This window comes from Bombina bombina, chromosome 3, assembly GCF_027579735.1.
Source record: "Bombina bombina isolate aBomBom1 chromosome 3, aBomBom1.pri, whole genome shotgun sequence".
Classification (NCBI taxonomy): domain Eukaryota; kingdom Metazoa; phylum Chordata; class Amphibia; order Anura; family Bombinatoridae; genus Bombina; species Bombina bombina.
This window is the reverse complement of record NC_069501.1, coordinates 1,085,916,503-1,085,944,230: the sequence shown is the minus strand read 5'-3', so window position 1 is coordinate 1,085,944,230 and position 27,728 is coordinate 1,085,916,503. Positions and strand designations below refer to the sequence as shown.

The window sequence follows — 27,728 nt, the reverse complement described above, 5'->3', positions numbered from 1 at the left end:
TTAAACACAGCTGCATCCACTGTCAAAGACAACTGGTAAGTCAGCTAGTAATACATCTGAAACGTTTCAAAGCTGATTAATAGAATGTCCCAACTCATCGAAGCTGGAGACAGTGCACAGAGGACAAAAAGGAACAAGCACACACCTAACAGGAATTTCCTCCGACAACACAATGCTCTGGCACTGTACTCTTATCAGCAACACCCAGCAGACGCAGGAAACTGCTAAAGCCCAGGTTTTAAATTTAGCCATTAATTGCAAATCAGTGAGTGAAACCACAAGAACAGGTCTCTCTCCTCTGTGATTCACATTGTTAATCAGAAGCTTTTCTTTATTATGAATTTAAAAAATTGCATTTTCCATGGAAACATGCAGAGCAACAAACATCTGTGAAGTGCAGATTACATAACAATACGAAGAAGCAGCTATGTAGACCCCAAAAAAAGGGAAAGTATTTGAATCAGTAGATACCACTTGATAAAGATATTCTGGCTTTCCAGCAACAAGCAGTACACTATAGATGCCCATTTGTGCAGGTTTACAGATTGTACCTATTAAATACACTTAGTCGTTAACATCACAGAGGAATATACATTGTCCTAAAGTGGCAATTACTTTATGAGCCAGTCTAATACTATTTATAAAATATTACCTTGGCCAATAATATGAGCTAAATGTTTGGTAGTGGCTTCTAATATCTGAGAACTCAAAAAAAACAGCCAGACGCAGTTCAGAATAATAAGTAGTTTATATGACGTGCAGCCTTTGTTATGATGTTAGGCTACTGTACACTGTAAGACAACAAATAAGTGATCACCTCTGTGTTTGCTTGAACAAAAGCCTATATTATTTGCAGCCTGCTTTAAGCCTTTATAGCTTCGCTGCATGCCTGATCAAGCATTGTGAGCAGGACCGTCTTTAACACAGGGCAAAAGGGGCAGCTGCCCAGGGCCCAGTCTCTGTTGAGGGGCCCAAGAGTCCTTAACCCCTTAATGACCGGACCATTTTTCAATTTTCTTACCCTTAATGACAATGGCTATTTTTACATTTCTGCAGTGTTTGTGTTTAGCTGTAATTTCCCTCTTACTCGTTTACTGTACCCACACATATTATATACCGTTTTTCTCGCCATTAAATGGACTTTCTAAAGATACCATTATTTTCATCATATCATATAATTTACTAAAAAAAAATGATAAAATATGATGACAAAATGGAAAAAAACACTTTTTCTAACTTTGACCCCCAAAATCTGTTACACATCTACAACCACCAAAAAACACCTATGCTAAATAGTTTCTAAATTTTGTCCTGAGTTTAGAAATACCCAATGTTTACATGTTCTTTGCTTTTTTTGCAATTTATGGGGCAATAAATACAAGTAGCACTTTGCTATTTCCAAACCACTTTTTTTCAAAATTAGCGCTAGTTACATTGGAACACTGATATCTGTCAGGAATCTCTGAATATCCCTTGACATATATATATTTTGTTTTAGAAGACATCCCAAAGTATTGATCTAGGCCCATTTTGGTATATTTCATGCCACCATTTCACCGCCAAATGCGATAAAAAAAAAAAAAAGTTCACTTTTTCACAAATTTTGTCACAAACTTTAGGTTTCCCACTGAAATTATTTACAAACAGCTTGTGCAATTATGGCACAAATGGTTGTAAATGCTTCTCTGGGATCCCCTTTTTCAGAAGTAACAGACTTATATGGCTTTGTGGTTGCTTTTTGGTAATTAGAAGGCCGCTAAATGCCGCTGCGCACCACACATGTTTTATGCCCAGGAGTGAAGGGGTTAATTAGGGAGCTTGTAGGGAGCTTGTAGGGTTAATTTTAGCTTTAGTGTAGTGTAGTAGACAACCCCAAGTATTGATCTAGGCCCATTTTGGTATATTTTATTCCACCATTTCACCGCCAAATGCGAGCAAATAAAAAAAAAAACTTTACATTTTTCACAATTTTAGGTTTCTCACTGAAATTATTTACAAACAGCTTATGCTATTATGGCAGAAATTGTTGTAAAAGCTTCTCTGGGATCCCCTTTGTTCAGAAATAGCAGATTTATATGGCTTTGGCGTTGCTTTTTGGTAATTAGAAGGCCGCTAAATGCTGCTGCGCACCACACGTGAATTATGCCCAGCAGTGAAGGGGTTAAATTAGGTAGCTTGTAGGGAGCTTGCAGGGTTAATTTTAGAGATCAGCCTCCCACCTGACACATCCCACCCCCTGATCCCTCCCAAACAGCTCTCTTCCCTCCCCCACCCCACAATTGTTACCGCCATCTTAAGTACTGGCAGAAAGTCTGCCAGTACTAAATAAAAGAGTTTTTTTTTTTTTTTTAAATAAAAATTATAAAATATTTTAGTTGTGATGGACCCCTGCCTTAGCACCAACCTCCCTGATCCCCCCCTCCAGCTCTCTAACCCTCTCCCCTACCTAATTACCGCCATCTTGGGTACTGGCAGCTGTCTGCCAGTACCCAGTTTGACCCCACAAACCAAACTATTTTAATTTTATTTTTAACTTTTATCTGTATGTTTAATTATTTCTGTAGTGTAGCAGCCCCCCCACAATACCCCCACCCCCTCCCCCTCCCAGATCCTTTTAAATGTAAAAAAAAAATAAAAAAAAAATTTCCCCTTCATTTTTCATTGGTGTCAGTGTGGCTAATGTGTGCATGTGCACGTGCACGCGCCCACGCGCACCTGTGCACGCACGCGCACACGCTCCCACCTCCCAAAGGCACCATCGGCACCATCACTACCGGTGCAGAGAGGGCCACAGAGTGGCTCTCTCTGCATCGGAGTCTTGTAAAGGGGTATTGCAGGATGCCTCCATATCGAGGCATCACTGCAATACCCTCAGAGCTGCTGGAAGTGATTGTGATCACTTCCAGCACTCTGTTAGACAACTGACGTACCAGGTACGTCCATTGTCATTAACTGCTTGTTAGTGCATGACGTACCTGGTACATCAGTTGTCATTAAGGGGTTAAAAATTTTTTTTTTTTTTTTTTTTTTTTATGGTTCATACCAGACTGCTGATGTGACATGGGGAACACACACATTCAGTCATAATACTATCATAGTCAAAAGTACTCTGCTTATATATTTTTTTTTAAAAAAACTGTGCCAGACCGTGCCGGTGTCATGTGACATGCCAAGCTATTGCCATGTGCTGTTTTAGATGTGCACTGTGCAGCACTGAATGCAAAGCCCTAACTTGGCATCCAGCCATTCCCACTGCATCAGAAAAGGTCCTACTGGGGTTACCACTGTTACCAGGTAACTGCTCTGGTGGTGGGGATTGTTTCTGGGTAGGGCTGACTGTAGGAGCATGCAGCAGAAAGCTGGAGCGGCAGGCACGTGAGGATTTGAGCATCTGTGCAGCTGCAGACACTGCTCTCTTCAGTCTTGAGGCTGTGTGACTCATCTCACACTGTATCCATGCAGCCTTGGGAAGACAGCATCCAGTCTGCTGGTCCCATTAGCCCCGCTTTTTCTGCTGTGGCCCTAAGATCAACTAACTGAAGTTTGTTAGGGGAACAGTACTTTGTAGAAAGGTGTCAGTGGGAAGAATAAGTGAGTGCACACATGCCCCTCCACATGCAGCATTGTCTAGTGCAGGGTGAGAGGGAACTTGTTCCTAGCAAAGAAGTGATATGTGCTGCTGTGGCTGATGTATAGTGTCATGCTGATACTTCACACATTAATGTAAGGTATATTTTTTTTTATTTATAGTTTTTGTTTTCTCTCTGTCTCAGATTTTACAGTTTCCCATAGCAGTTCTGCTGTTCCAGTTAGTAAACTTATATTTGTCTTCACCTCCATGCTTCCTCCTCAGTCTTTAACTTGCTTTGCTCCTGTTGGCTGCCCTAAATATCTTTAACCAGCTAACCTCACACCAGAATCACATTCAAAAGAATATTAAATAAATCCACAGTGGAGGAATTTATATATTTATTTACTTACTTATTAATACTGCTTAGGTACAGTTTCACATATTGCAATTTATTTCATTTTTTTTTAAATGATTAGCCCAGCAGTGGATGATCCCTACTGGGCTAATAATTTTGAAAACAATTATAAAATAAATTGATTTAGTTGTTTTTTGGGATGTTGGGGTGGAGAGCGAAATTGTATGGGGTGGGGGTGGGGCCCAAGAAAATTTTTGCCCAGGGTCCAGTCAATATTAAAGACGGCCCTGATTGTGAGCAAGCACTGCTTGTAAGGGGCTACATTAATACCCCACAATTACACTTTGGTGCTTTAGGGTTAGGTAAGCGTTTTAAAACGAATGGTGAATCAATGTTAAAAGGACAGTAAAGTCAAAATTAAACTTTCATGATTCAGATAGAGCATGCAAATTTAGACAACGTTTTAATTTACAGCTATTATCTAATGTGCTTCATTCTCTTGGTAACCTTTGGGGAAACGCACTTAGGCAGGCTGATAAGCACTACTGGGAGCTAGCTTCTAATTGGAGGCCGAACATATATGCCTTTTGTCATTGGCTCACCCAATGTGTTCAGCTAGCTCCCAGTATGCATTGCTGCTCCTTCAACAAAAGATTTTTGATAACAGAAGTTAATTGGAAAGTTGTTTAAAATAGTATGCTCTATCTGAATCATGAAAGACACATTTGTCTTTGAGTATGCAAAGCTCCTGTATGTAAATGCTTTGGATAAAGGTTTGCACATATCATTTTTGTTTCTCTAATTATTACCAATATATTTTGTAGTATTCTAACATTATGGTCCATAATCTTTAAGCAGTTTGCTGTAATCCCCAGGGAAATATCAATGCTCTGTTTTATTTTTCTTCACAGTTATTTATTTCACATAAATTTGTTAGCATCTAATAATCTGTTTGTTTTTGTAAAACATTATTGCTATAGTTATACGGATGTAGAAAAAAACGAAATCCCAATGTGCGCATGTATGTATAATGTTACATGTTTTCCAAATCACACTAGAGTTTCTACACCGTAATATTGTTCTGCCAAATTCATGAAGATTTGTACAACTTGTTTTCCCATTATTTAGATGGCTTCATTAAAATAAATGTATCTATTCAAGTTAAAAGTATTTGAAAATCAATGTTTCAAATAGAATTTTTGTTTTAAAGGGACACTGAAACCACGTTTTTTCTGTCATGATTCAGATAGAGCATGCAATTGTAAGCAACTTTCTAATTTACTCCTATTATCAATTTTTCTTCGTTCTTTTGCTATCTTTATTTGAAAAAGAAGGAATCTAAGCTTTTTTTGGTTCAGACTCTGGACAGCACTTTTTTTTTATTGGTGGATGCATTTATCCACCAATCAGCAAGGATAACCCAGGTTATTCACCAGAAATGGGACGCCATCTAAACTTTCATTCTTGCATTTCAAATGATGATACCAAGAGTATGAAGAAAATTTGATAATAGGAGTAAATTAGAAAGTTGCTTAAAATTTCATGCTCTATCTGAATCGCGAAAGAAAAAAATTGGGTTCAATGTCCCTTTAACTTAAATAATAGATAAGATATTCAAATAGATAGATAATCCGATAGATATATGATAGATTACATAGACATTCAGATAGATAGATTGACCAAATGTTTTTAGAGTTGTGTCAATATAGAAAATAAAGCCTATCATATTTATTCCTGCCACTTTGCGTTCAGCTAATTGTTTACAGCGCCTGATTCTTTATTATTTCAGTACAAAGTATCCTACAGATGTTTGACCTTGGCAACAAAATGATTATACATTTACCTCGGAAATGTTTTTGTCAGTTTCTTTTCTTTTTTCTTCCAGTTTCCTCTCAATTCCAACAATCCCAACAGCTTTTATTCTTCCACCCTAGACAGAGGAATAGGAAGGAAAATGAGGAATTTCTCACGGCACAGTTAAAGTTCAAGACATACTTCTAATGTACACAATGTAAAAGTGTATTTACGGTTCTGTAAAGAAATACAATGTATTGTTTATAGGTTTTGTGCAGCACGTCCTGATCTCTCCGCAATACAATATACTGTTATTTTATTATAATATTGTGGTTCACTCAGATTATAATTTGCAGTCATATGAATGTTCAAGTAATTATTAAAGAGAGATTCTAATGCAAAATAAATGCTCTAATTCATTACAGTATATAATTTTTGCAAATAATTAAAGTGCCACTGTAGCTTGAGGAGTAAATGGTTGGCAACTGGTAGCAACTTACATATGATGCTCCTAACTGGGCTACTAGCTATGTTCTGCTCCGGAACTGTAATTTGTACAGCTGTGTTTAAACGGACGTGGAAGTCAAAAGGAAACTTTCATGATTCGGATTTAGCATACGTTTAACCCATTTACCCATTATGACGTATATATACTTTGTGCAGTACTTATCGCACCGCACAATATATATATATATATATATATACACACACATACATACACACACAAATATATATATACACGTCGTAGCTTCAGCAGTCTTGGCTGTTAAGTTAGAGCTGGAGTTCCTAAGCTCATGACTTTTATCTTCATATGGAACACAATCAGTGCTCCAAATGAAGGCAGATGCCAGGTCGTTACAGACGGTGACACTTTGTGCGTTACAGTCTGTAAGGATCATCTGCTGCTGCTGGCGGTACGTGTGAGAGGGAATTCGGGAGGTGGTTGGTTTGGTCCTGCAGTGGAGGGAGGAGGGAGTGGGATAGCCCTACACTACAGAAAAATAAAAATAAAAGGAGAGGGAGGGATGGGGAGCTACACTACAGAAAAAGGTGGGGGGGACCCTAAATAGCTATCATTGGAGAGGGGAGGTGGGGGGGGGACCATTACACTACAAGGAATAAAAATAAAAAATAAATAAATAAAACACATATTTAGGTATTTTATAGGTGCTGCCAGACAGCTGCCAGTACCTAAGATGGTGGACACTAGTTAGAGGGGGGAGGGTTAGAGAGCTGTTTGGGAGTGATCATGGAGGTTAGAGGATCCTACACCACAGAAAATTGAAAAAAATTAAAATCTATAAAAAAAAAAAAAAAAAAAATTGCCTTAAATATTTATATTGGCAGACTGTCTGCCAGTACCCAAGATGGTGGTCCCAGAAAAGTTTTAACAATCATTTGTGCCATGATTGCACAAGCGGTATGTAAATAAATTCAGTGAGGAACCCAAAGTTTGTGGAAAAGTTAACGATTTTGATATATGATCACATTTGGCAGTGCAATGATGGCATGAAATATACCAAAATATATATAAAAAAAATATATATATATATATATATAATTTTGACAGGTAAATAAATAAAATAAAAAACTATTAACATCTAAATTGACAGACCACCATTGCAAAAAGCAGTGGGCGTTGGCTATTTAGAGGTTTATAATGGAATTGTTGTGATTGGGATATGACATTTGAGAGCTTCATAAAGAAGAGACTTTTAGTGATATGGGTTGTGGTGGTTATGTGGTTAATAGCAGAAAGTTGTTTTTTTAACCAGAGGGGCTGTGGCGAGTATTTAGCAAGTGATTTAGAGGTTAATAGCAGGAAGAGGCAATTATTGTGTTGGAGTTGTGGCAGTTTAGGGGCAACATACAGGTACATATTCCCAAATCAGGAGTTCCAAAATGCACTTATTCTGAAATCCAAACTTTTTAAGTAATATTTAAATAAAAAATAAAAAAAAAGAGATACAAAAAATACAAAAGTATTAGAAATGATATAAAACTAACTTTAGGTTACATGTATATGCTGTATTATGACATGTAAATGACATAATATAGTTTTGTATACACTTGGTTCCATGCCCTCTCCAAACTGTCCCATTTTATATATACAAATATTCTAAAATCCAAAGGTTTTCTGGTCCCAAGCAGTTTGGATAAAGGGTTTTCCACCTGTAACAGCAGAGGGTTATAGTGCAGTGTTGTGAAGGTTTAGGGGTTAAATGTGGTAGAGGTCTGGTGTTTTAAGGGTTAATTGTGTGGTGGGGGCAGTAGGGTTGGGAATGTTTTTGAGTCAGTGCAAAAAATTTGCATGCGTTAGTGAAATATGAAACACAAAATTATCACGAGGCACACAAAAAGTAACAAACTAGCAATTTCAGCACACAAATGTATTTTACGCAAGCGAAATTAACACCTCCCAGTTTTGCTCATGACTTGTAATCTGGCCCATAGTTAACAAGAGATACTAGTACAGAAATAAACATGCTAAAGAATTACAGCATTTCATTTTTGCATTAGAACAAACTACCTCATTCCACAACTGAAAATTTCCCAGAGCATAAACTGACATTTAGTGGAAATTGTCCTTTTTTTTTTTTTCTTCTTCAAAACAATGAATCCCGGATTATGATCAAGTGAGATCCGCCTGTAACCTTAGGCAAGTTGTTTCATCTTCACACGGTTTAGGTAATTACAATTAGGGTGCAAGCTTGTCGGGGCATTGCTGGTGTTACTGATCGTGTATTATTACAAGTGTAAATGCTACATAAAATCATACTTTATTGCTTTCAACCCTTGGGCTAGGATTTTTGCTGCAAATGTTATGATATCTTTTACATTCCGCCATAAACTTACTTCATAGATTTCCAACACTCTGCAGGTACCTGCTGAAAAGCTTATGGCTTTCAAAACTCTGTACATCATCTATGAATATTTTTTTTTGCTGCTTTAAAGAGTTTCATTACCTATAACAAACTAATCATGATCACAAATTACTTCCTGTGGAGAAAGCTAGGTGCTCAATGCTCAAACCAAACATTTTTTTTTTTTTTAAAGTGCCGTCACCTTTTCACGTCTTAGATAGAGCCATAAGAGACAATGAATATCATTTTTACATTGGGATAATCATTGGGCATAAAAGCCAACCATAACAATATCTTTGTCCTAAAGAAATTCTGGCAGGTAACATTTATAAAATCATGAATGAACAATGAAAAAAATAATTTTAATTTAGTTTAAATATTTGTTTTTTTTTTAAAGTAATTTGTCTTAGAAGCTTCTGACTTTGGTTGATGTTTAAAAACAAAAAACACAAGATAAAAAAGAGCTCAAAAAAAGAATAAATATATTTTACAATGCGATAGAGATTCCAGACAAGGTTAACACATGTTCCTTTAAATAAAAAATAAATAAAGCAAAAACAAATACATAACTAAAAAACAATGCGATAACACTGACACTGAATTTGAAATGAGCAGTTTTATTTCTGACCCTGGATAGGGCTTGCTGATTGGTGCCTGCATTTATCCATCCAATCAGCAAGCGCAACCCAGGTTCTCAACCTAAAATGGGCCGGCTCCAAAGCTATATGAAACATGAAAGTTTAATTTTGACTTTCAAGCCTTTTAAAATATTGCTCTTTAAAGTTTTCCTCCCGCAATGACATCATATACTCAATTCAATTACTGGGATCAGTTTGACAATGTCTGTAACTTAAAAGGGACATAATGGTCTAAAATGTTCTCTGTACAATATAAAAGGGAATGTTTCAAAATTAATTCCATTGCATTTTGTGTGTTGAACATTGTTCCTTCACTGAATTAAACTAACTTTTTTTTCTGCGTTTGTCCTATCTGCCAATGAGCAAAAAAAGTCCTGGGACGCCATTGTAAACAATAATGCACTTTCTGTTAATTATACATTAAATAACCACTTTTTTTTTTTAACATATTTAAAGGGATAGGAAAGTCAAAATTAAATTGGCATTACTCAGATAGAGCAGGTCATTTTAAGACACTTTTAAATTAACTTCTATTTTCAGAAGCGCTTTGTTCTCTTGGTATCCCTTGCTGAAATAGAATACGCACATATCCTACACTAGTGGGAGCTAACTGCTGATTGGTGCCTGCAAACATTTATCTCTTGTGATTGGCTAACTAGATGTGCTTAGCTAGCTGCTAGTAGTGCAATGCTGCTCCTTCAGCAAAGGATGGCAAGAGAATAAAGCAAATTTGATAATAGAAGTCAATTGGAAAGTTGTTTAAAATTGTATGTTCTTTCCAAATCAAAGAAAATGTTGGGGTTTCCTTTAAAGGGATAGTAAAGTACAAATTAAACTTTCATGATTCAGATAGGGCATGTAATTTAAACAACTTTCTAATTTACTTTTATCATTAAATTTGCTTTGTTCTCTTGTTATTCTTAGTTGAAAGCTAAACCTAGGTAGGCTCATATGATAATTTCTAAGCCCTTGAAGGCCGCCTCTCAACTGAATGAATTTGACAGTTTTTAACAGCTAGAGGGTGTTAGTTCATGTGTTCCATATAGATAACACTGTGCTCATGCACGTGAAGTTATTTAAGAGTCAGCATTAATTGCCTGAAATGCAAGTCTGTCAAAAGATCTGAGATAAGGAGGCAGTCAGCAGAAGAAGATACAAGGTAATTACAGAGGTAAAAAGTATATTTCTATAACAGTGTTGGTTATGCAAAACTGGGAAATGGTAAATAAAAGGGATTATCTTTCTTTTTAAAAAATAACATTTTTGGTGTTTACTATCCCTTTAACTGTTGCTCTTTCATACTGACAGAAAACATTTGGGTACAACATCCTTTAAATAAGTTTAAACAACTTTTGTTTTATTGAATATTAAGAATGTTCTTAAATAATCATATCTTCCTATCAACCTGTGAGTATAAAATTAAAGTGATGGTTAAAGTGAATGTAAAGTTTAATCAATAAGTGCCCGTTTTTTAAAAATACTCTTAAAAACAGGGGCACTTTCATTCATTAAACTTTACAATGAAGTTGATTTTTTAAAATACTTACCTTTCTTTATGGAAACAGACTGGCGATCCTCTGCCGCAGCTCCTGCTGTAGTTCGCACAGCGATGACGAATCGGGCTACCTCCAATCTCCAAAGTGCCTCACAAGATGGGCACCAAAGGGGTCAAGAACCCATATTAGGGCTTAAAATCCCTCTCTCTCTTAGTTTAACATATTACTGAGTAGAGAATAGGAAAAATATAGGTAGGAAAGACAAAGCAGGGTCTGTAGAAGTGTAATTATAGCTGTCGCCCAACTTGTGAACGATCACAAGACAGTGTAGATAATTCAGAAGCTATATATAAAAAAAAAATTCTTATATCAATTTTTATAACTTACATTATTATGTATGAGCCGTTAGACATTCGGCATCCTCCTCCCTAATCCGCACCTTATTTGGACATGTTTTCTGAACTATAGTGTGGCCCTCATAATGACTCAATAATGCCTCCATTACCTCCCACCTAAGCTTGCACACTTGGAAAGCTTGACTGCCTTTCCGCTTTATTTCTGTACCATAGCGCAACAGATTATCAGGGCATGCACAACAGGTCACTTCTGCAGCTCTTAGTAAATCTATGGAGACCGACGTGCACGCTCATAGCATCTAGTTATAGCGTGGTCGATATTGCTATAATTGGATGGACCGTAATTTTAAAGTAAAGAGAAAAAAAAAAAAAAAAAAAAGCAAACTCATGGGTAGTCTGTTGACACAATCACCCAGGAAGTCCTCAGGAAGCATGTGCCCAGAGACAGATGGTCCTGTGAAACCGACTACGAGAGTGAGTTGGGGAATCCAAATGTATCTTCTGCAAGAAATCTGAGTGGTCCCCGTTCCACTGACTAAGCATGCATAGCTGCAGAGGTCTCAGATGGAACTGAGCAAAAGAAATTATGTCCATGGAGGCAACCATCAGTCCAATCACCTACATGCATTAAAGCCACAGATGGACGAATAGCAGACTGGAGAGACAGGCAAGAAACATGAAGCTTGGATTTTCTGACATTTGTCAAAAAGATTTTCATGGACAGGGAATCTATGATTGTTCCCAAGAAACAAACCCTTGTATCTGGAACAAGGGAACTCTTTCCCAGATTCACTTTCCACCCAAGGGAACGTAGACTAGACAACAACATCTCGGTATGAGATCTTGCTAGATGAAAAGATGGTGCTTGAACTAAAATGTTGTCTAGATAAGGCGCCACAGCAATACCCTGGGACCTCACCACTGCCAGAAGAGCCCCCAGAACCAAACATTCTGGGAGCTGTAGCAAGGCCAGCTTTGTCGAGGCCATGTTTGTCCAGGAAGGTAAACCTTAGATACTGGTAATGATCCCTGTGAATAGTAACATGAAGATACGCTTCATTCAGATCTATGGTCGTCATGAACTGACCCTTTTGGACCAAAGGAAAAATAGAACGAATAGTCTCCATCTTGAAGGATGGAACCCTGAGGAATTGATTGAGACACTAAGTCCAGAATGGGAATTCTGTTTCTGTCCCTTAAGTTACGAAAGGAACGAAAATTAGAATTCTGGCGACCCTTAGGTCTATTCTTTTTATTCTGAGGTAGGAAAGAAACCTTTTCACCTGTAATGTAAGAAATAATTTCTGCCAGACCTGGTCCAAACCAGGTTTTACCCTTATAAGGCAGAGATAAAAGCTTGGACTTGGATGTAACATCTGCAAACTAAGATTTTAACCAGAGAGCTCTGCAAGCTAAAACAGTAAAACCAGAAATCTTAGCACCCAACCTAAGAACTTGCATGTTGGCGTCACAAAAAAATGGTATTGGCTAGCTTGAGAGCCTTGATCCTGTCTTGGATCTCCTCTATAGTAGACTCTTCTAGGATAAGATTACATTAATCATTGCACCAATAAGATGCTGCCCCTGCAACTAAAGCAATACTAGCAACAGGTTGCCACTGTAATCCCTGATGAATGTAGAGCTTCTTAAAAAAAAAAAAGACCTCAAGCTTGTTATCCATTGGATCCTTGAAATAACAACTATCTTCAATAGGAATAGTAGTTCTCTTAGCCAGAGTAGAGATAGCTCCCTCTACCTTGGGCACTATGCGCCACGAGTCACGAATAGAGTCAGCAACAAAAAACATCTTTTTAAAAACAGGGGACGGGTGAAAAGGAATCCCTGGTTTATCCCATTCCTGAGGTATAATATCTGCCATACGTTTTGGAATTGGAAATACTTCCACAGATGAGGGTACATCATATACCCTATTAAGCTTACTAGATCTGTTTGGATTCTCTGCAAAAGATTCAGATTCTTCCAAAGTATCAAGAACCTCCTTCAAAAGAACTCGAAAGTGTTCTAACTTAAATCTGAAATTAATCTCCTCTGAATCTGCAGAATTTGTCACTACAGTATCAGAATCTGACAATTCCCACGCAGCTAACGCAGCTTTAGCGGAGTCAGCCTTACTAACATCAATATGTTTAGATTTCCTCTTTCGTTTACCAGAAACCTTTGGAAAAGCTAATAAAGCTGCAGAAACAGCAGAAGTAATTTGCGCAGCGAAATCCCCAGGTAGGTTGAGAGGAACCCCAGGGCACTGCATGTGAAGCTTAAGGGGAAAGCTGAGGCGTAGCTAGGATAACATTATCCTGAGAGATAGGAGGCTCAGGGAGAGACATCTTATCTTTAAATTTTTATTTAAACATAAAGAGCAAAACCGTACAGGAGGAATTATCTTAGCCTCCAAACACAATAAGCATTTTTCAAATTAATCAACATCAGTATTAGTGTCAATAATTGGGTATCGGTTCACAAAACTAAAATGCCAAATTAAGTTTATTTATATAAAGGAATAAAACATAAATACGCACTTAAAACCCTCAGCTCTGCTGAGGTCTTACCCCTCCAGAAGTTGCTATCACACTAGCACAGAAAACCGAACACACCCAGTAGCAAAAAACACCCCAAAACACTTGCCACTGTAGATAGAAGAAAATGCAGCCTCCACAGTCGCCGCGGCAAACTCCAATCTGAGAAAGAAGCCGAAAACCGGAAGTGCCAAGGAAACGATGCGAAAACCAACAGCAGCACAGCAAAATTGATTGGGCCAATAAGCTGAGCTGAAAAGTGATTGCAACAAGTAAGAAGTAAAACAAACACCTGTCAAACACTTTCATACACTCTCCTATCTATGAGCCCCAATAAAAAAAGATGCCTCTTTTCACATAAAAGCAGTGCCCCTAAAACAGATTCAAATTCTTTCCACAAGGATTTAACCCCTATAGTGCCGGTACCTTCAAACCTAGAAGGGAAAGCACTTACCTGTGGATCCTGCTCTGTCAGGCAGGAGCTGTTTTCTGAGGTGTGGCAGCTTCATCATATCTACCAGGGACCTATAGAAAAGAAAGAACAGAGTAACCAGCTCTGGCTTTCTATAATAGGGGTAGCGATAATGTTAGAAGTTTAAGCAAAGACCACCTTGCCGTCTTCTAACTGCTAATAGCCACCATTACCCTTACTAAAGAGATTGACATGGACACAGCATAGCCCCAATCCTTGCTTGCAGGGAAAGGTACCCATTAAAAAGGATTAAAATCTTCAGACAATATCTTCGCCATCCTCCTGTGATCAAGGCAAAGAGAATGACTGGGGGTTATAGGTAAGGGAAATTATACTTAACAGCTCTGCTGTGGTGCTCTTTGCCTCCTCCTGCTGGCCAGGAGTGAATATCCCACTAGTAATTAGAGTGTTTTTTGTGGACTCTCCATGCCATAGGAAAGAAAAGGGGAAAACACATTTAAAATCATGTTTTAGTATTGTGCTGACATGATGATGATGGATGATGTCATCATTTTGCGAATTGACAGTCACTTTTTTTAAAAAAAAAAATTGCCAAATATTTTTTTATTCTTTTCCATGTGAACCAGTTATTATTTAGCTTTATCTCAGATTCATCCAAATTGTACAGTTAACAATGTCACAATAACTGTTTTATGTCTCTTTGAGGACAAGGTCACATAGAAACAAATGTTTTTCATTGCAGTATTTCTGATTTACCCAGTTTAAAGATCTTGTTTTTACCTTGGTGCCTTTATTTAAATGAAAGGATGGCGAGGCTGATGATCGCTCCCATCTCCTCTGGGTCAGTTCCTCCGTTAAACGCCTATGGAACTGCACATAGATGCAAACATTTATATAGAATATTAGCTTAACCTTGACACTGTTTCTAAAACATATTTACTACACACATCTAAAGAATCTTGTACTTTAAAAACATAAATTATGCTTACCTGATAATTTTATTTCCATCGTGGGGAGGAGAGTCCACAGCTTCATTCATTACTTTTGGGAAATAAGAACCTGGCCACCAGGAGGAGGCAAAGACACCCCAGCCAAAGGCTTAAATACCTCCCCCACTCCCCTCATCCCCTAGTCATTCTGCAGAGGGAACAAGGAACAGTAGGAGAAATATCAGGGTATAAATGGTGCCAGAAGATAAATTAAATTTAGGTCCGCCCATCTGTGTTACGGGCGGGAGCCGTGGACTCTCCTCCCCACGATGGAAATAAAATTATCATGTAAGCATAATTTATGTTTTCCATATAAAGGGGAGGAGAGTCCACGGCTTCATTCATTACTTTTGGGAAACATATACCCAAGCTTTAGAGGACACAGAATGAAACCGGGAGGGTTAAAAAATGTGGACCCTAATCTGAGGGCACCACAGCCTGTAAAACCTTTCTCCCAAAAACAGCTTCCGCAGAAGCAAAAACGTCAAGTTTGTAAAACTTTGTAAAAGTGTGTAAGGAGGACCAGGTAGCCGGGCGCCTTACAAATCTGCTCCATAGAGGCCTCATTCTTGAAGGCCCAAGACGAAGCCACAGCTCTAGTTGAATGAGCCGTGATCCTCTGAGGAGGCTTATGTCCCGCTGTCACAAAGACCAAGCAAATCGAGCTCCTCAACCAAAAGGACAAAGAAGTAGAAGAGGCCCTCTGCCCCTTGCGCTTCCCAGAATACACCACAAAAAGAGATGTAGACCGTCTGAAATCCTTTGTAGCCTGAAGATAGAACTTTAAGGCCTCACATATTCTAGAAAGGCTGCTCTCTTTTCCGGTCTTGAAGACAGGTTTGACAGGAGGAATCTGCCCCTGGGCAGATGTGACCTGAATCCTATCCTGTAACCCTGTGCGACAACCTCCAGAACCCAAGGGTCCTGAACGTCCTGCAACCAGGCTTCGGAGAAGAGAGACAATCTGCCCCCTACTTGGTCTGGGGACCGGTCGGGGACAGACCCTTCATGCCGATTTTGTCTCGGTGGGCTTCTTGTTCTGCTTGGACTTCTTGTTCTGCTTGGACTTAATCCAAGACTGAGCAGGCTTCCAAGCTCCCTTGGACTGATCCGCTTTTGCAGCGGGCTACTGGGCCTTGTCCGCACGAAAGGGACGAAAAGTAGATCCTTTAGGCTTATCCTTCTTATCCTGCGGTAGGAAAGCTCCCTTACCTCCCGTAACCGTGGATATGATCGAATCCAATCCTTGACTGAACAGAATCTTTCCTTGAAAAGGCAGGGACAATAGCCTCGACTTAGAGGTCCTGTCCGCAAACTTTAGCCACAGTGCCCTGCAAGCTAAAACGGAGAATCCTGAAACCTTTGCGTTCAGGCGAATAATTTGCATATTGGCGTCACAAATAAAAGAATTGGCGACCTTCAACGCCTTAATCTTATCCTGTATCTTGTCAATGGAAGTCTCCCTCATGACCATATCACACCAATATGTTGCAGCTCCGGCTACAGCCGCTGCCGGTTGAACAACAAACCCTGTGTATTGAAACATTTTCCTTAACATGTTTTCCAACTTGTTATCCAGGGGCTCTTTAAACGACGAACTATCCTCGAGAGGAATAATCGTCCACTTCGCGAGCGTAGAGATGGCACCATCCACCTTAGGAACAGTCCCCCACAGTTCGAGCTGAGAATCTGGAATGGGGAACAGTTTCTTAAAGGAAGAAGGGGAAAAAGAAGAACCTAATCGCTCCCATTCATTCTTAATAATATTAGCCATCTTAACAGGAACCGGGAAGGTCTGAGGCATCACCCTATCCTTGTATACCTTATCAAGCTTAGGAATCGAAGGTTGCTCCAGAAGCTTCGGTTCCGAGACCTCCAGAGTAGCAAGCACTTGCTTCAGCAAAAAGCGCAAATTTTCCATCCTAAACCTAAAGTCAGGCTCCTCCGCAGCCGGAGGATGAGATGACACAGACTCCGACCCAGAAGGAGCCTCCTCCGAAGAGTCGGAGTGGGCCTTGTCATGTTATAACACCTATGATATTTCCATAGGCGTAGACAACCCCTGGGTCGGGCCGCCATGATACGCCCTGCGCCTAGCAGAACGTGGTAAGGCATGGATCACTTTCGATACCACTGTTTACAGTTGATCTGCAAAATCTGATGGCCAACAAATCTCTCCCGTAGGAGTAATGGTTGGACCCTGGGGCGCTGTATGTGCACTCGGAGAAGAAAGATGGGAACGCACCTCACAGGACGGGGAGCCCTCAGAGGTGGACAGCTCAGTAGTACTAGACATCCCCTTAGTTTTAGATGTCGCAACTTTATCAAGTCATGTGGAGCCTAGTTGAGCAGGCTGATCTACAAGAATCTCCTCACAATAAACACAGGAATGAGACTTTGTTAAAGAGGGAGTACCCTCTAACGCATCAGAGTCCTCCATAGCTTGCGCTTTTATTATGGACTAGACTAGCTTAAAAATCCGGCACTTTTATACCTCCAATGGCCGGGGCACTCACCACCTCCTATGACCCGGACTACAGAAACCTCTTCGTCTCCTATGCCACTGATCAACAGAGGAAGTGAAAACGCGCCAAAATCGGCCGCGCAAATACTCCCAACGCAGCAATAACACAATAAACAATATTACGTATAAACCCCCCTGTTCAATAATCGCCTCACTAGGAATATTAACCCTTGATTCCATAAGATAAAAAGCGCCACACTGTGACCCTGTCTTCTGTGTTATCATTATGTATAAAAAATTAAACAATCTTACCAAAATCAACGCTGTGGAACAGGAACACGGCCCTTCAAGTGTGACAGGTAGAAGCATCGCTCCTGACATGGACTTGAGTGCAGAAAGCAGGCAGCAAAACTCTTCAACACCGATTGCTTGTGGAGCTGTTAATATGAGTTGGAATGGTTTTGCAGAAAGACTCTCCCTGCATCTCTGTACTCTAACGTTCATCCAGGCTCTCACTGAGAGGCTGACAGGACTACTTAAAACTCCCGTCCCATTCCCAAGAGTACTACCCTCCATAAGGGACTACTCCAAATCTTCGGCACTTCTCTGCCATCCTCCTGTGGCGAAAGGCAAAGAAGGACTGGGGGATGAGGGGAGTGGGGGAGGTATTTAAGTCTTTAGCTGGGGTGTCTTTGCCTCCTCCTGGTGGCCAGGTTCTTATTTCCCAAAAGTAATGAATGAAGCTGTGGACTCCCCATTAGATGAAAATGGTGTTGTTTCTAGGCGAGTGGTTTAAACATGAAATTATACAAACAATAAGGTATGACATCAAAACAAAAAATGTCTATATAAATGATGGCAGGGCAGCACTAATCGTTATTCTGCATATATAAAGGCAATCTCATATCAGTTTCTAGCCATATCTAACCAAGTAAGCTATATGGTGTTCTAGAAAGCTACAGTACAGAGCACATTTCTCCTTTATATATATATATATATATATATATATATATATATATATATATAGCAACTGTGCAACCCTTACCATCACAAAAGTAAACCGGCTACCAACTACCCATACAAAAGTAAACTGGATAACACCTACCCTCACAAAAATAAACTGGTTACCACCTATCATCACAAAAATAAACTGGATACCACCTACCCTCACAAAAATAAACTGGATACCACCTACCCTCACAAAAATAAACTGGATACCACCTACCCTCACAAAAATAAACTGGTTAACACCTATCATCACAAAAATTAACCGGATACCATACTACAAAGTAAAAAAGGGATGTATACTGGAATTTGGTGATAATCTTCAAAAATAATTATCTAAGTGTCCATTGTATTTTTTTTTTAAGTTAATACAAAGAAACATTGAATCTAAGCTAAAGCATACAGCGACAATCAAAGCTTACTTGCTGATAATAATAAGTACTACATTTACAGCCAATGAAACTAAGTAGCTAACTAAGTAGTTGTCTAGAGGCAGGGATATATCAAATTTGTTTTTGTTTGTGTAAAAATAAAATACTCAAATAGTTTTACACTGGAATGTCCCTTTAAGCAAGCATAAGACTTTCCGCATATAAAAGACTAGCAATACTTACCTCAATCTGACCGTGCTCTCTAAATGACATCTTGACGTACGAGTATCGGCTGGTTTGGTAAGGCCCCGGTTCTTTATTAGGAGAAGGTGGATGTAAATGGACCACTATTTTGGCGCTAAAGATAAATGACAATTACAATTCAATATCTGTTAATGTAGTTACACATGACTTCATTTAAAGGGACATGAAACGTAACATTTTTCTTTCATGATTCATAGAGCACGCAATTTTAAACAAAATGTCAATTTACGTATAATATCTAGTTTGCTTTGTTCTCTAGCTAACACTCCACATTTAAATGGACATTAATGTAAAACGAAAGCTACTATAAATCGTTTATTAGCGTATAGTTTGAACCATATATGCAGTGTACTGTCACTGTTGGAGTGAGTACTGCTGTAGTTAGGACCTAACCTTTGCAACATATTACAGTGTAGTAGTGCATTTATACTTGTCCCTTTCCAAGGGCTATGTTCTTCACTGCACACTGACAGTAAAAAGGGACATATAAGTAAAAATTTAAACAAAGACACGTATATAATCAAATTTACTTTGTTCTTTTTGCATCCTTTGTTAAAAAGTATACCGGAGGAACAGCAAAGCACTACTAGGAGCTGGCTAGTGATTGGTGCTACACATGTATGCATCTTGTCACTGGCTAACAGATGTACTTTGTACAGTGAGTTAAAGGGACAGTCAAGTACAAAATAAACTTTCATGACTCATATAGGGCATGTAATTTTAAACAACTTTCCAATTTACTTTTATCACCAATTTTGCTTTGTTCTCTTCGAATTCTTAGTTGAAAACTAAACCTAGGAGGTTCATATGCTAATTTCTTAGCCCTTGAAGGCCGCCTCTAATCTGACAGTTTTTCACCACTAGAGGGAATTAGTTCATGTGTTTCATATAGATAACATTGAGCTCACGCACGTCACCTAGGAGTGAGCACTGATTGGCTAAAATGCAAGTCTGTCAAAAGAACTAAAATAAGGGGGGCAGTTTGGCTTAGATACAAGGTAATAACAGAGGTAAAACGTGTATATATTATTTTAGTTCTTTTGACAGACTTGCATTTTAGCCAGTCAGCGCTGACTCATAAATAGCTTCCCGGAAGTTCATGGCACACATGAACTATCAGTGTCTAACTGTAAAAAAAACTGTCAAAATGCATGAAATAGTGGCGGCCTTAAAGGGACATTAAACCCACATTTTTTCTTTCATGATTCAGATAGAGAATACAATTTTAAACAACTTTCTAATTTACTTCTATTATCTAATTTGCTTCATTCTCTTGATATTCTTTCCTGAAAAGCATATCTAGATAGGCTCAGTAGCTTCTGATTGGTGACTTCACATAGATTCCTCATTTGATTGGATCACCAATGTGCATTGCTATTTCTTTAACAAAGGATATCTAAAGATTGCAGCAAATTAGATAATAGAAGTAAATTGGAATGTTGTTTAAAATTGTATTCTCTATCTGAATCGTAAAGGAAAATTTGGGGGTTTAATGGCCCTTTAAAGGGCTTAGAAATTAGCATATGAGCCTACGTAAATTTAGCTTTTAACAAAGAATGCCAAGAGAACAAAGACAATTTGATGATAAAAGTAAATTGGAAAGTTGTTTAAAATTGCATGCCCTATCTGAATCATAAAAGTTTAATTTTGATTAGACTATCCCTTTAAATGTAAGCAGTATGTGTTCCTTCCAAACACATAATTAAAGGTAAGCAATAGTGCAATAATTAAATGCTCATTAAAGCATTTTCTTTAATGTCCCTTTAAATGATTAGCATTATCAACAAATGCATGATAACCGAAGATGTTTTACAGAAAATTTTCAAAATGATGTCTATTTCCTCTCCTCCTGAATCATGTGACAGCCATCAGCCAATCAAAAATGCATATATGTATATGCTGTGAACTCTTGCACATGCTCAGTAGGAGCTGGTGTCTCAAAAAGTGTAAAGAAAAAAAAAAGAAGACTGTGCACATTTGGTTTATGGAAGTAAATTGGAAAGTTGTTTAAATTTGCATACTCTATCTGAATCCTGAAAGTTTAATTTTGACTTGAGTGTCCCTTTCAGTTCATATAAAATGTATATTGTATACAGATCTTTTACATAATATGACTAAGAATCAGACGAATTATAATCAGACCTTTGTATGCTGCTTGGGCTGGAGGTTGAAAGGATAAAGCTTTGTAAAAATTTGGAGGGAACATCTGTCAATCACAAATTTAATTGCCAGTCACACCTCACAATGTCATTACTCTAATAGTTCCACTACTTTTGTCTTCTAACACCTTCAAACATAACAGATGCAATATAATTATCAACCATAGATTCTAGTTCTTTGATTCCCTCCATAGCAGCATTAATGAACACGTTAAACCATTTCCGAGCTGAGTCCAGACAGGAATATATAAATACCAAATGCATCATATAAGTCAGCTGCCATGTGTTTTAATCAATGATATTTTCAGCCTTTATTCAAGGACTCTGGTTGTATTATTTGTCTCTCTAAAATCACTTTTTATTATGAAATGGGGAAAAAAAAAAGAAGTTCATCATTGTCTTTGAAGGTACAAATTAACTAAAAAAAATGTTCTCCAAAATGATCATATTGTTGCTCTCTGATTTGGCATTTCAGTTTTATCCTCTTATCCAAGACAAAGCTTTTTATAGCAGCCGGGAATTCCAGGCCCATCGAGTGTTTCCTGATGCAATGATTAGAGCTTTCTGCTGCCTACCAGCGTACCCACATGGAAACAGTGAGGTAAAGGAGTGAACACAGCATCATATGTATCAGATTACAACTTTAAGAACATTTGTATGATTCAAGATTAACACAATAACTATGAGATTCCACAGAATAGCAGATTTGCGTATATCTGCGGAGTGAGCCATTTTATCTGCTACCTTTTTACAAAGGGCTGTAATTCCTGAATGACTACTAATGTTCACTGCGTAGGCTGGTGTTATAGGGGACAAACACTATTACACCTATAAAATTAAAATAACACCAAGTTCTGAAACCTATTAATGCCTCTTAAAAAAAGGTTATTAAATATATGTCATAATAAAAATTAAAAAATAAATGATAAAATATACATATACAGGAACGCCAACCGGAGGAACTTTCAAATAGAAACTTTCTATTTTAAACATTAGCGTCATCTGAACTGTCTGCTACACGGACAATTAAAAATCTACAAGTGGAACCAGATCACTCTAAGAACATACCGGCCCAGAGTGGAATCGGAGGTGTGGTGTGAACGCTGTCGAGGAATACCAGTCTAAGACGGTGACACTTGTTTTGACGCTGACATGTTTTAAATTGTCTTTTATTTTGTAAGTGGCTTTCTGGATTAGGGGCTACAATAAAGTTGTTTTATTCTATCTATACTTGAATCGGCGTTGCGCCCCTCTCTCCTTTTGTTTTGCACTATTACACCTATGTAATTGTATAACTTACTTATTGCACAACAGGAAGCAACTATAGCACAGATGCTGGTGGGGAGTGGCAAACATTTTGAAGCACTAACCTCAACTGAGCATGTGCAAGAGTTCACAGTACAGGTATATATGTGTATGCGTTTGTCATTGGCTGGTGGCTGTCACATGACACGGGGGAGGGGAACAGACAACTTTGACATTTATCATAAAAAAACAACTATTACTCGTTTGAAATCCAGGGGGAGTACATTACAATGTCCCTTTAAAAATGGGGAAATGTAACTATTGTCATATATTTTACTGGTGCTCTGCACAATGATTTGCCCCAAAGAAAATGCATTTTTCCCTGAAATTAAAATAAATTACATGCAATATTTTTACAAATTTGTTCATATAAATCAGGTTATATATTTTTTTCCTTTTACTCATCTCTGCTCGCTGTAGCCAATCAAAAACAACACTGTGCAGTTATAATTTTAAACTGCTCAGCAAATACAGCCTCTAATTGGCTGCAGAGAGCAGAGATGTGCAATGAGAAAACATAGGCTGACTGAGGTGACATATTAGTAATCTCAGACAAGGAAAGTCTGCATATTTATTAAAGGGACACTGAACCCAAATGTTTTCTTTCGTAATTCGGATAGAGCATGCAATTTTATGCAACTTTCTAATTTACTCCTATTATCAATTTTTCTTTTTTCTCTTGGTAGCTTTATTTGAGAAAGCAGGAATGTAAGCTTACAAGCCAGCCCATCTTTGGTTCAGCCCCTGGGTAGCACTTGCTGATTCGTGGCTAAATGCAGCCACCAATCAGCAAGCGCTATCACATTTTTTATGTTTGTTGTCAATGTAAATATCCCTGTGATGGATACAATATAGTAGCAACCACTTTTTTTCTTTATGTATTTATTATATTGTTTATTTGTTTTTTAGTACAGCAACTTTTAATAGCTGTAAGGTAAAACTGTTGTATATAAGTAAGGACAATAAATCAGAGAAAAATCATTGGACTAACTTTGCCACTGAAAATAAAAAAAAAAAACAGACAAGTTTATATTATTTATTTAAAAATAAAAAATAAATAAAATGTATCTGAAAATTATATTACGAACAGCAGCAGAAGATAAAACACCCTGTCTTTGATTGCCCTCTAGAATCAACATACATAGAAACCAGCATTATTATTATTACTCTATGCTGCATCTTGCCCAATGATTTGTGGCATTTTCAGATGACAGGATTTAGCAAAATAAAGGATTCAGTTTGCAAAAAAATAAAATACATTAGGAATATTTTTTAAATTTAGCTGAAAAACAAAATAACTTTGTAAACCTAGGAATTAATGCTGCATAATTATGCTCCGTGTATAGAATTATATAACATTAGGCTAGCCATACCTGTAAAAAAAAGAAATTAGATTAAAGATTTAAGCCGGCCCCCCAAAAGTTTACTCAAAGTGAAAGTCAATCGCTAGGATTGACCATTGGCACAAACAAATACTTTATGCTGAAAGCTCCTTTATTTATCTCAAGCAGCCCACGGCAGAACTCTGTTTGGCTAAGAGGTGATGTTTCCACCTTTAAGCAAAACAGTGTTCTGCCGTGGGCTGCCTGAGGAGCTCAGTGCGGCGAACACTTGAAACAAATAAAGGAGCTTTCAGCATGAAGTAATTTATACTTCAAACGCTAGGATTGACTTTAACTTTAAAGGGATATGAAACACACATTTTCCTTTGTTCTCTTGGTATTGAAAAAGCACAAATGTAAACTTAGGAGTGGGCCCATTTTTGGATCAGCACCCCGAGTAGCGCTTGCTTATTGGTGGCCAATTTTTGGGTTTCATATTTATGTAATAATACAGACCACATATACAAAAAGGAACAACTTTTGTAATAAAATAATGTACAGTACATTGTTACCTTTTTCCAATCCCTCCTGCCTGCTCCTCTGTAAAAATGATTTGAGAAAGGGGAAATGCAATACAGAATTCCTGTAAAAAAAAAAAAAAAAAAAAAGTATATAAAAAAAACACAAGAGTAATGACTAAATGGGACAGTAATAGAAGGAAGGACCAAGTGTCAGCTCACAACGTCTGACATAACAAGCAACATAGAAAGACAAATTACAGAATAATTATTTCATAAAACATAACTAATTACATTATCTTGCATTATATACCTATGATGTACAAATGAATGTAATCTTCTCTAGACACCGGTCGTGAATTAAAGGGACAGGAAACCCAAAATTTTTCTTTCATGATTTGAATAGAACATACAATTTTAAACAACTTTGCAATTTACTTCCATTATCAAATTTGCTTTGTTCTCTTATCTTTTGCTGAAGGAACAGCATTGCACTACTGGCGGCAAGATGAACACATCTAGTCAGCCAATCACAAAAGAAATATGTCTGCAGGCACCAATTAGCATCAGCTCCCACTAGTGTAGGATATGTGCATATTATTTTTCAACAAGGGATATCAAGAGAACAAAGCACATTTGAAAATAGAAGTGAATTTTTAAGTGTCTTAAAATTACATGCTCTATTGGAATCATGCAAGTTTTAATTTTTTTTAAAGCAATTCCTTGGGGAGGGTTTGTCAGTTAGAAAGTGATGTCATCATTATCAACATTGCAAGATGAGCCAACACTTGAATTACTTGAATCTAATTTGTGAATTGGACCTGGTGCAAAGGGCCATAATAATTGAAAAATGACATGCTCCAATTAACTAGAGCACGTAATTTTACTAGCAACTCTTCACTACTGTGGGTTTAAAACTCCACACGCAGTAGAAGTGCTGCTCTGGACCTGCAGAGCACTGTTGCTCCTAAGCAGAAACCACCTCTGACCCGATCAGCAGATATGCTTTTTTTTTTAAGAATATATAAATTAAAATATAATCATTAGCTTCACTAAAATGGGCAAACTAAAAAAAAAAAAAAAGAAGGATATGCTTATACAGGAGTAAGAGGTAAAATAAAAAATAATGTAAACATAATGCATATTAATAAGACAAATCACTGCTATGCTACAGGGGCTAGTAGCCAATAACGTGTAAAGGCCTCATTAACGCAGCACAGTGCTTTATCCACTGCTGATAGCGATACGTCCTAGACTCAGGCTACACCTTTGCAATCTAACCTTTGTTTGGCATCTAAATGACTGATCTCAGAATCCTATTCATAACTAATAAGGTGAATTATTTAGGTTCAAACTGACTTGCAATCAAATTAAATAAAGGACTTAAACTCCCTAAATATGATTCAGTGAGGGTATCTGTAGGTTGGAAACACATTACAAACCAATAAGATTGAAGTTATGAATCTTTACCCACCTGTGTAATTTAAGCATTTAAAGGGACATGAAACCAAATTTTTTTTCTTTCGTGATTTAGAAAGAGCATGTCATTTTAAACAACTTTATAATTTACTTCTATTATGTAATTTGCTTCATTCTCTTGATATCATTTGCTGAAAAGCATATCTAGATATGCTCAGTAGCTGCTGATTGGTTGCTGCACATAGAGGCCTTGTGTGATTGGCTCACACATGTGCATTGCTATTTCTTCAACAAAGGATATCTAAAGAATTGAGCAAATTAGATAATAGAAGTAAATTGGAAAGTTGTTTAAAATTACATGCCCTATCTGAATCATGAAAGTTTAATTTTGACTAGACTGTCCCTTTAATCTGCAGGAGATAAGTGCCCCTAGTAAACTGATTGTATTGTCTAATGACAAATCTGTCACTGTAGCCTTTGTTCTTAAAGAGACAGTCTACATCAGAATTTGTATTGCTTAAAAAGATAGATAATCCAGGGAAACTTTCGGGCAGCGGCCATGATTAGTCGCATTGCTGCATGCTCCTACAGCTTTTCTCTAATAACCTTAAAAATCTACCTTTCAGCAGAGCAATCCATATAATTATTTAACAGAACTTTTTTTGTATTCTGGAAGCGGTAACTACGGTGCCTAGAAATATAAAAATCGCTGCTGGAATCGGCGCCTGGAGCCGTTTTGAGAACTCGGCCTTCACTAACCCCCGGCAGGGCGCCTTGCCCTGTCGTTAAGCAGCACTGCGAGTGCTTTACTGAATATTTCACAACCTGACATCTATTGCACTATTCGGAAGATTGGGGGACTCTCTAACACACAGCCACAGAATGAAGTATTATGACAGGGCTTTAGTGAACGCTATGACGCACCTGATTAAAGGGACAGTCTAGTCCAAAATAAACTTTCATGATTCAGGTAGAGAATGTAATTTTAATCAATTTTGCAGTTTACTTTTATCACCAATTTTGCTTTGTTCTCTTGGTATTCTAAGCCTAGGAGGTTTAATATGTTAATTTCTAAGCACTTGAAGGCCGCCTTTTCTCTCAGGGCATTTTGACAGTTTTTCACCACTAGAGGGTGTTAGTTCATGTGTGTCATATAGATAACACTGTGCTCACGTACGTGGAGTTCCAGTGAGCCAGCTCTGATTGGCTAAAATGTTATCTATATGGCCCACACGAACTAGCAGTATCCTGTTGTGTAAAGTAAATAAAAAAAGCATGTGATAAGAGGCTGTCTGTAGTGGCTTAGAAACAGGCAGAAATTTAGAGGTTTAAATGTTATAAAGTATATAAATATAACAATGTTGGTTGTGCAAAGCTGGGGAATGGGTAGTAAAGGCATTATCTATCACTTAAAACAATAACATTTTTGGTGTTGACTGTCCCTTTAACTTTGTTGTTCAATAAAATACATATTCCTGCCAGTCATATAACCACACTTTCTTTCCTCTAGTACATTTTTGTGGATGGTGTAAGCCCAACGTGCATTACAACTACTTACATGATTTTTCTGGTCCCTCCAAATAAGTCTGTGGGTCGTCAAAAGAAGAGTTCCAATGTCAAACGTTGTCTGGGGATAATATGATATAAGACAACTAATGAATTATAAATATATTATAAAAATAAACAATGGGGAACTTGTTTACACTTTGATATGCATGAGCAGTGGTAACAATACAGAGCACATAATCAACTACAGAAATGGTACAGAAGATGCTATAAAATACTTCACCCTGTAACAACCACACAGATATGACCAGATTTATGTTCACAACAATAAAAAAAGACAGCATTTTTGAATACTTATGGCTTTG

The 27,728-nt window shown here is 37.8% G+C and overlaps 1 protein-coding gene across 1 annotated transcript in view; it reads right to left on the bottom strand.

Moving 5' to 3' along the window:
- VPS36 (vacuolar protein sorting 36 homolog) overlaps positions 1-27,728 on the bottom strand; it is a 143,046-nt gene that overhangs the window by 105,561 nt on the left and 9,757 nt on the right. Inside the window, exons 2-6 of the mRNA XM_053708389.1 lie at positions 27,416-27,484; positions 24,493-24,563; positions 19,114-19,228; positions 14,822-14,911; positions 5,770-5,856 (exon numbers count right to left, since the gene is read on the bottom strand). Of these exons, the coding sequence (XP_053564364.1) occupies positions 5,770-5,856; positions 14,822-14,911; positions 19,114-19,228; positions 24,493-24,563; positions 27,416-27,484 (432 nt within the window). The remainder of the gene's footprint in view (positions 1-5,769; positions 5,857-14,821; positions 14,912-19,113; positions 19,229-24,492; positions 24,564-27,415; positions 27,485-27,728) is intronic.